Genomic DNA, 10655 nt, shown 5'->3' with positions numbered 1-10655 from the left:
GCACGGAATGAGAGAAGGAGTTGTGAACTTTTGAAGGCCGCCGTGTGGCACTCCCTCTCTCCTCCCTTGAAATTCGTCCTGATCAATATGCCCCAAAATTCTGACCAAAGGGCCCGTTTTTGTTATGATTGTCTCAGAGTGGTTGAACACTACCATCCTGTGTTCAATACTGTTTGCTCCTGGACATTTCAGGGAGTGTGTGTCCTATAGCTTCCTGCTGAAATCCTGTGACTTTGCATTCTGAATGGTCTGAACCAGCAGCTAGGATTTGTATGAAGGGATATAGGAAATTCTTCCCCCCTCCCCAATATGAGCATGCCCACAAGGTGAGTTCATCATTGTATTTTCAACCATGGAAAGAGGCTTAATGGGTGGGAATACAGGGCAGCACCTTCCAAAGGAGGTGCAAAGAACTCCATCTTCGTGTGGATGTTGAAAACATCTCATTTCCACCTGGCTGTGAATATATTCTGGACCTTTTTTTATTTTAAGGTTTTAGTTTTAATTCTTGTTACTTGCTAATCTGAAAATGAGATGGACCCTTCTGCCTCCCCCCCCCCTCCAATGCACACCGCAATCCTTGGAAAGAATTGTGGTGGGGATGCAAGAACAATGCAATTATTTAAAAGAATAATAAAAAATGGAACACAACTTGCGGACTCAAATTTGAAGAATTATCTGTGCAATTGAAACTGTTGGTGTTTGGCGAGTGATGAAATGCTCAATTTGGAGTTTCCACGGGGTACTGGGTCAACTCATTAGCTCGCTTGATTAACGTGCCATTCACAATTGTGCACAACCTTGTCCTTGTTCCACCTCTCTTGCATTAAAAAAGGGAAGGAAGCAGCATTTGAAACTAGAAGTGGGAAGTATATCAAACATTTCAGTGTTGTGTACTTCCAGATTCTGGGCACTCCATTCCCTACCCACCTTTGTTCCCTCTCCCTATTCCCTTAATAGTCAGCATTATGTTCCTATTCATACTCAGTTCTCATTGAGCTATCTTGGGGTTTTCCCTGTATTTGGTTCCCCCACCCCACTTGCTTCAAGCAATATTGGGGCTTCTCCAATGGCGGCTGATGTCCATAGGCAAGGAGACCGCTAGTAGGTGAAGCCAAAGCCAATGCCGTTGGTCTCAACTTTGTCCCCATCTCCCTCTTTTCTGTGTTCTGCAAGGGTGACACTTAAGACAAAGACGGAGGAAGTGATAGGCTGTGCCATCCCCTAGAATGGCTGTAAGTCAGGGGTAGGTGAAAGCCTGACTGAGGCTTAGCAGGGAAGTGCCTCATTTGCCCAAATGGGCCAGCCTCCACTGGGGGTGCAGGCAACAGCTCCATACCCCTTATCAGATCAGCACAAAATGTAGTGGCGGCGGGTTTAAAAGGGGATTAGACTGGTCCCTGTTGGACAATTGATCTGCCAGTGGCTTTTAGCTTTGATAATCCCTATTCACAGGTGGTACAGTGGTGCCTCGCTAGACGAATGCCCTGTAAGACGAATTTTTGGCTTAACGAAGAGATTTTTCTAGTGGAGGTTGCCTCGCAAGATGAATTCGTTTTGCGAAAAATTCGTCTAGCGAATTGCGGTTTCCCATAGGAATTCATTGAAATTCAATTAATGCGTTCCTATGGGGGAAAAAAATCAATGCATTCCTATGGGATTCGCTAGATGAATTTTTCGTTATACGAATTGACCCGTGGAATGAATTAAATTCGTCTAGCGAGGCACCACATATCTCTGGTACACTTCTCAGTTGCTGGTGTGGGGCAATCTGCAGAAGAGGGCTATTGCTTTTATTGCCTGCTGGGGGACTTCCTGGAGGCCTCTGACTGGCAATTGTGGGAAATGGGATGTTGAAGCAGATAGACCTTTTGTTCTGAATGCCACAGGACTTTTATGGTGTGTTTTTTCCCCCGGCCCTTGGAATATTTCCCCTCAATATTAGCTTTCAGGCTTCTAAACTCTCCTTTCCTTTTACCAGTGACGGAAAGCCGGGGGATCCTGGAGAGCATCCAGAGGTTCTCCTTGCTGCCGACATATCTGCCTGTGAGTTACCACATCCACAATGCAGATGTTTCCTTCTTTCTGAAAGAAGCAAACCAGGATATCATGAGGAACTCTAGCCTTCAATCTCGAGTGGAGTCCTTCCTAGTCTATAAATCCAAGAGGCCGCCCATCCTGAATGCAACGTATGGGCCTTTTTCTATCGAGCAGGTGGTTCCCCAGGACCTATTGTCACCTTCGAATCCATTTGGAGCGACTGCCCCCAAGTTCTCTTTTAACTGGAAGTTGAAGGCGTACATCATGAACAACAAAGTCTACCTAAGCCACCCCAAAGTCCAGATCCTGTTCTATATAGTCGGGAGGGACTGGGATGACTACAGCGTCACTGAAAAGCTGCCATGCTTAAGGGTCTTCGCTTTTCGAGAGACAAGGGAAGTCCGAGGGAGCTGTCGGCTGAAAGGAGATCTGGGGTTGTGTGTGGCTGAGTTGGAACTTCTTCCTAGCTGGTTCAACCCACCAACGGTAGTTGCTGGCCGTAAGAAGCTGCTGAATCAGTCGGAAGGGAGCCCAGTGGAACTTTATTATGCTATCCAACCAGGGGACGAGAAAGGGGATTGTGCTAAGGAGGATCTAAGGAAGAACAATGGGATCAGACCTGGGCGCAATGATATTGATGAATCGGGGCCACCCTTGCAGCGAATTGGGAGTGTTTTCCTCTACCAGACACAAGGTAGCCCTTCCTTAAGTGAAATGTGGTTGGATAGCAACATTGCTATCCAGTATATACCAAAGACTGTCAAGCAAGGGGATGTTTTGACCTTTCTGGTGTCCATTGCTAAAAATTCAACAGAGGACCAGTTCACCTTGAGGTAAGAGCAATTGGTTCTGTATATGTAACTCAGATCAGTTTGTCCTCCCATGTGAATATTATTAACTCTTCCTTGGGTGCCCCACTTCTTCCTTTTGCTTTAACACCCACCAAATCTCTTGATACCTGAATCTTACCATTTTGACGATGCTTTGCTTCAATGTTTACATTTGATAGCAGCATTTAATGTGCGAGGCTGTTTGATAGCATTTCAGAAGGTGATGGTATAGCAGAATTGATGGCATTTGAAGGTTGGCAGGCAGTAGTAATTTAGTTTTTGTCTATATTTGATTGGCACTGTGCACTGGCAGTATTTGATGGCTGACATACAGCTGTATTTAAGGAAATGGTCATTTTCAAAGTCCCAGTTTCAGTTCTTATATTTGGATTTGGTTGCCAGCCAAACTTGAATGATTTGTTGCTGCCTAGCAAGAGAGAGAGAAGTTTCGGAAAGGTGAAACTTCTTTCCCTCCTGAAACCTCCCTATAGAGATGTAGGGAAGGCTTTTTGTTTTTTTAAAAATTATTGTATGTTTTATATATCTACATATACAGTACAACATCTACATATAAAAGATCACATACAGATTGTTGCAATAAAAACAACACAACACCAGCCCTTTCCTTAAAAGTAAAGGTAAAGGGACCCCTGACCATTAGGTCCAGTCGTGACCATTAGGTCCAGTTGTGACCGCACTCATCTTGCATTATTGGCCAAGGGAGCCGGCGTACAGCTTCCAGGTCATGTGGCCAGCATGACAAAGCCGCTTCTGGCAAACCAGAGCAGCACATGGAAATGCTGTTTACCTTCCCGCTGTAGCGGTTCCTATTTATCTACAGTACTTGCATTTTGACGTGCTTTCGAACTGCTAGGTTGGCAGGAGCTGGGACCAAGCAACAGGAGCTCACCCCATCGCAAGGATTCGACCCGCCGACCTTCGTATCAGCAAGCCCTAGGCTCAGTGGTTTAACCCACAGCGCCACCTGGGTCCTTAAAAGTAACAGGCCCTAAAAGCGAAGAAAGTTACAAAGGGCTGATTGTGGCAAGTTGCTGATTCATGTAGGTTCACCCTATCTGTACTTAAAAACAGTCATAAAAACAGGAAGAAGAAGAAGAAGAAAAAAACCAAGATAATAAAATAATAATCAATCCATAATTAAAATATGCACCTTGCTTAAAACCGATAACCACCAGACTGGATATAATAGTTACAATCCTGCATTGCCGCCTGGAACAAGGGGTTAGAGTAGCTGATCTCTAGGGTATATTCCAACACATTTGGTGCATTTTGACTATTAATGAGACTAGATTATTTAGAACACACGAGAGACTCTTCAGGTTGTCCCTTTTCCCACCCACCCCTTTCTATTTCCACCATGTTGTTGTTACAAACTCACACTTTGCCTTGTTTTGCTTTAAATGGCTGAACCTGATATCATAGCTGATGCTGTTTATAAGCTGCTGTTATCTCTTTTACTACTGTGTTTTTTTTAAAAAAAATGCTTTCTTTAAAAGAAAAATGTAAGAAGCCATCCCAAGCACTATCTTCCAGTGCTTCTCAAATCAAACAAACATCCAAAAATACAACGTTGGGCTTTTAAAACATTCTGACTCTTCCAAAATATCGCAAGTAAAACACATATTGTGTATTTGCAATAAATAATAAATGATAAATAATAAAGAACACACACCAGGATAGGGCCAGAATGACATCACAATGCAAGCAAATACTACCTGTAGAAACAACGGGAGATAGTAAAAATAGCAAAAATTGAAAAAAAAAACATGCTTTCATTGTACAGAGGAAAACATCATCCTAGACAGTTGTCAAAACATACCAGCCTGTAGCCCTAAAACCTGCCTGGAATTTTTTAAAAATGGTTTTCACTACTTGCCTAAACTGCACAACCCTATACATGTCAAATTGTGTTCCTTCTAGGTAAATGTGTAAAATATTTCAGTTAAACCACAGGTGCACTGGCAGGCAGTTCCATAACCTTGGAACCAGTTTAATTCTGAAAGAACGCATTTGCATCCTGATGACTGAATAAAGAGACAGACACACAGGTTGAGGTTGAACTGGGCCACTTTTATTCAGTGAACATAAGGAGATCAGCAGAAACTATGAAGGGGGAACTAACGCCATTGGGTGACATTTCCCTGCCTGCGGAAACAGAGGCACTATCCCTTTTCCCAGGCCACACCTTGGAAGTGAGAAGGGAAGAGTTGCTGCCCCACCACTCCCACGGACCCCATAGCTCCAGGGGGACGAGTCAGCTTGGCTTCAAATCCTAGAGTTTAGAGAGTGAACCTCAAGGGCAGCCAATGCCCTTGAAGGGTACCTAAATGTCAGGTGGCTGCAAGCAACTCCCCGTTGCCCAGGAATGTACAAAGACAAGGAAAGTTTCTCACCATCTGCTTTTTATTCGGTATTTACAGAGAGAGAGACTTTGGAACACGGCCTCTTGGATAATGGCATTGTCCCAAATGAATCTCCACTCCCCACCTCTCCCACTTCCTCATATATCACTTCTATGGGTGCTGACAAGCACCCTCTGCCTTTGAGCTCTTTGCTCTCCTACTTTCAAGACTCGCCAGGTTCTGGGAGAGAGGAAGTCTGGAATGCTTTCTAAAGACACTGAGTCCATCAGCTGCCCCCCATTGCTTCCTCTTCTTCCTTCTCTTCCATTATTTCCCAACTTTCCCCCTCATCTGCCTCTGAGCTGTGGCCTCCTTCAACCCCCCTGTTGTGATTCTGAACTGCCTTCCTCTTCTCTGGAAGGGTCAGGCTGGGGAGGCGGTCTCCACCATTCCTCTTCTGCCCAGTCCCTGACATCAACGGACACCAGCAGGCTAAAACAAGATGGTTCCCCTTGTATTAAGGAGCTGGCTGAAATCTCTGGAGACATTGATTCCAAGGAAAGGGGTAGATTTAGTTTTCAGGGTGGGAAGAAAAAGGGGGAAGAAGATTTTGAAAACTAATTATGAATATTTTTGGGTAAAAGGCTAGAGAATATTGGGTAATAAAGGTAAAGAGAAGTATGATGGGTAAATGGTTAAAAAGAAGTTATAAATTGGAAGAAAGAAGGTAATCTTAGATTTGGAAACTGCAATAATTAGTGATTGATAAGGAACTCAAGAAGGGGAAATGAGGAAGTCCGAAACATTTGGATTAGAAATGGGAAAATATGATAATGTTTTATGTCTGTTTATTTTTATTTTGGGTTTTTTCTTTCTATCTTCCCTTCACTCTTTTATATACAATGAATAAGAATTATTTAAGAATAAGGTTATGAAATGGGATATAAGACGTAATTTTTTTTTAATTTTTTTTTAATATAAATCTTTATTCAAATTTTTTAAAAACCACATACATAACTAATGAAAACACATACATAACTAAGGAAAACGAAAAACAAAAATAATAAGAATATTCAAATTGTACACAATGAATATGTAAAAGAAAAAACAAAAACAAAGAACAAGAGGGAAACATAAGCAATATTGTCACGAATAAAGTAAAAAGAGAGAAAGAAAAAAAAAGAAAAATACAAATAAAAATCACTTCCTGTTATTTACAGCACGCGTTTCTTTGTTTCCTCTCTTCTTCTTGCTGATCCTCCTAATCTATTCCACAGCTCATTTTTACTTCATATTTAATTTCCTCTCTCCTTTTAAATTCTAATCTAGGCACTTCACTAAATTAATCTTTATATTTTCTCTCTCCATATACTCTTGAACGTACTTCCATTCTTTCATTATCTTTTGTCTCGGAACGTGTCTAATTATTGCCGTTAATTTTGCCAATTTTAAATATTCAATTAGCTTCTCCTGCCATTCTTGTATCGTAGGTAAGCTAGCCCCTTTCCATTTCGATGCAAGCAATACCCTTGCCGCTGCACAGGCGTACAGCAGGATATTCACTCTATCTTTTGGTATATCCAATGGAGTCATACTCAGGAGAAAGGTTTCAGGGGTCTTTTTAAATGTACATTTTAAAAGTTTTTTTAACGCTTCATATACTTGGTTCCAAAATTCCGCCACTTTCGGACATGTCCACCAGCAATGATAGTAGCTCCCAATTTTATCCTGACATTTCCAGCATTTCCCCTCCCCTGTTTTATAATATTTTGCGATCTTATCCGGGGTCATATGCCATCTATAGAACATTTTCAAGATATTCTCCTTAATTGATATACAAGCTGTAAATTTGGCGTCGAATTTCCACAATTTATCCCATTGATTTATCATAATCGGCCTGCCAATATCCGATGCCCATTTTATCATAGTATTTTTTGTAAGCTCATCTTTTAACTCCCAGTCCAATAAGAATCTATAAACTTTTCCAAGTATTTTTTTCTCATTATCTAAAATAATTTCTTGTAATTTAGACTTTTCTTTGGAGAACCCAATTTCCCTATGTATCTTGAAAATGCTCTGTACCTGGCAATAATGTAACCAACTGGCACAATGTGTTTTGATTTCTTCATATGATTTTAAATTGAGTTGGTCCTTATCTTGTATCAGTAAATCTCAGTATGTGGGCCATTTTTCCTTTATTGGGTATCTGCTCATCGCTGTCATTTCGGTGGGTGACGCCCACCAAGGGCTATATGGCTCCAATAGCTGTTTATATTTGAGCCAAATCTGGTACAGGGATTTCTTGATAACATGATCTTTAAATTCTCTTTGATTTCCTTTTTCCTCCAACAAGAGGTAGGCGTGTCTGAATCCCTCTAGTTCCAACAATTCTCGATTCTCCAGAATCAGCCATTCTTTTATCCAGCACCATCCGGCTGCAGCGTAATATAATTTTAAATCAGGGACCCCCCACCCTCCTCTTTCTCTAACTTCTGTCAATAATTTAAACTGTATCCTGGGTTTTTGGTTTGCCCAGATAAATTTACTTAATATTCTTTTCCACTCGTCAAATATTTCCGTTTTTCCTATTATGGGTAGCATCTGGAAGAGGAAGATAATTTTTGGGAGGTTCACCATTTTAATCGCCGCAATCTTTCCCGAAAGGGACAGGAATAGTTTGTCCCATCTACCTAGATCCTCCTTTATTTCCTTCCATAATTTTGCGTAATTATTTTCGAATAAGTTAATATTATTTGATGTTACTTCTATGCCTAGATATTTTAATTTATTTACAATTTGCCATTCTGCCAATTCTTCCAACTCCTTAATTTCTTTTCCTCTTAAATTTTTAATCATAATTTTTGTTTTTTTTGCATTAACTTTAAATCCAGATACTCTCCCATAATTCTCCAAATTTTGCTTTAATTTAAGTATTGACTCTTTTGGGTCCTCCAACATAATTATAACGTCATCCGCATAAGCCTTTATTTTTATTGTGTGCTGCTTAACTTTAATGCCCTTTACTCCCTCATCCTGTTTGATCTCATTTAACAGATATTCAATTGATAATATAAATAATAGGGGCGAGAGTGGGCAGCCTTGTCTTGTCCCCTTACCAATATCGAACTTTTCTAATATGTTTCCATTCACAATTAACTTTGCTGACTGATTCTTATAAATGGTTTTTATACTTTGTAAGAAATTGCCCTTGATACCCATCTTTTCCATAGCGCCTTTCATGAACTCCCATGATAAGCGATCAAAAGCTTTTTCAGCGTCGAGAAAGATAAACGCCGCTTTCTTTCCCGGGTTCCAATCCAGGAATTCTATCATATTTAAAAATATCCGTATATTATTTGCAATTTTTCTTCCTGGCAGGAACCCTTGTTGGTTTTGGTCAATTATTCTATTTAGTATCTTTTTCAATCTTTCTGCCAATATATTTGCATAAATCTTATAGTCGACGTTTAATAATGATATAGGCCTAAAATTTGCCACATGTACTTCTTCTTTTTTCTCTTTTGGTATTAAAGTTATGTATGCTTCCTGCCAGGATTGCGGAATATTGCCTTCGGTTAGTGCTTCATTTACCAATCTCCAATATATCTCTATTAGATCTAACTGAAAGGTTTTATAGTGCTGACTTCCCAGCCCGTCTGTGCCGGGGCATTTTCCTAATTTCATTTTGGCGATTGCTGTTTGGATTTCTTGTTTTGTGATTTTCTTATTTAGGAATTCTCTCTCTTCCTCATTTATAACTTTCCCTTTGTAATTTCCTAGATATTTCTTTATCTCCCCTTTGTCCTCTGGCCCTCTCTCATATAGACTTTTATAGAATTTTGTCAAACATCTATTTATGTCCTCCTTTTTTGTCCAATTTCTCCCTTCATCTTTAACACATGTTATAATTTTCTCGTTTTGTCTTTTCTTCAGTTGCCACGAGAGGAGTTTACCTGTTCTATTACCCCATTCAAAATTTCTTTGGTTGAGCCATTTAATTCTATTCTCAATTTCTTGATTAACTACACTCTCCAATTCTTTCTGTAAAATTTTTATTTGGTTCGCCAATTGTTTTTTTGATGGGTTTTTTACTTGTTCTCTTTCCTTTTCTTCTATTCTCTTTTTAATTTCCTCTATCCTAGCCTTCTTTTCTCTTTGTTTCTTTCCTTTCTGCTGAATGTATAGACCCCTTATAAAAGCCTTGCTAGCGTCCCATATTGTTGTTAATTTTGTCTCTCCATTCATGTTAGATTCAAAAAATTCTTTCAATGATTGTTTCATTCTTTCTACAAATCCCTCATCCCTCAACAAATCCTCATCCAGTCTCCATCTCCTAGTACCCTTTTGCCCATCTTCTATTCCCACCATCACTGGGTTGTGGTCAGTTATCAGTTTAGACATTATTTCACATTTTCTTATTTTTGGACAAATACTCTTGGTCAACCATATCGCATCCAATCTCGCTGCTGATTTTTTGGCCAGGGAGTAATGTGTATATTTTTTCCCCGTTGGGTTTCTCTCTCTCCATATATCTATTAAATCATAATTTGCTGTTAGATCTAAAAAGCTTTTGGGTAATTTCCCACCTTTTTTCCTCCCCGTATTGGTTCTGTCTAATTCCTTGTTAATTATTCCATTTAAATCTCCTGTCAGAATCAATTCTTCCCCATTCCAATTTTCTCCCACTAATTTTCCAATTTTATCAAAGAATGCTGATTTGCAGCCATTTGGTGCGTATATGTTGACCACCAATATTCTCCCACTATTTAAGTGTATTCTTGTTCCAACCACCCTTCCTTCTTTATCTTGAAATGCTTTTTCCGCTTTAAATTTTGGATTTACATATGTTACCACCCCCCTCTTATTTTTCTCGTCCGCTGAGATGAATTCATTTCCCAATCTCTCATTTTTTAGGATCCTTTCGTGCCTGCGGGAGATATGCGTCTCCTGCAGGCACATTATGTCCCAGCGCCCTTTCTTCAATAAATGTTCTATTTTATTCCTTTTCGATTTTTTGTTCAGGCCATTTATATTCCAGGAGATCAAATTATACATGATTCTTTATTTAGATATAAGGGAATATAGAGATATAGAAATCAAACAGCTGTTCCTGATTTTCCTAAAATAAAAGGAGTGGCTTCTTGTTTTGTTGTTTCTAACGGCAAACTTGTTAGGAAGTTAACCGAGGAGATCAAAAGAAATCAAAAAAGTTAAAGAACTAAAGAAAAATCGTAAATCTTAAATCATAAATCACAACATGCAATTTAAAATGCTGTGTCCCTTTCCTATCTTCCTACTTCCTCAATTTTCCCAATACTGTCTCTTCCACTTCACTTCCTATCTGGTCTTTCGATAGTCAATGATCTTTTCAACCCGTAACCTCTTTCCCTCCCTCTTCCTCTTCGCCCACTTCGTTCTTTAA

At 39.8% G+C, this 10655-nt stretch overlaps 1 protein-coding gene across 1 annotated transcript in view; it reads left to right on the top strand.

Annotated features, from left to right (window-relative positions):
- The first annotated feature begins 272 nt into the window (after positions 1-272).
- Positions 273-10655, top strand: part of LOC118076152 (transmembrane protein 132D) — a 334703-nt gene continuing 324320 nt past the window's right edge. Inside the window, exons 1-3 of the mRNA XM_060269805.1 lie at positions 273-326; positions 1090-1177; positions 1982-2873. Of these exons, the coding sequence (XP_060125788.1) occupies positions 273-326; positions 1090-1177; positions 1982-2873 (1034 nt within the window). The remainder of the gene's footprint in view (positions 327-1089; positions 1178-1981; positions 2874-10655) is intronic.

This window comes from Zootoca vivipara, chromosome 17, assembly GCF_963506605.1.
Source record: "Zootoca vivipara chromosome 17, rZooViv1.1, whole genome shotgun sequence".
In the NCBI taxonomy this organism is placed as follows: domain Eukaryota; kingdom Metazoa; phylum Chordata; class Lepidosauria; order Squamata; family Lacertidae; genus Zootoca; species Zootoca vivipara.
Note: the sequence above shows the minus strand (reverse complement) of the source record. Positions and strands in the feature narration are given on the sequence as shown.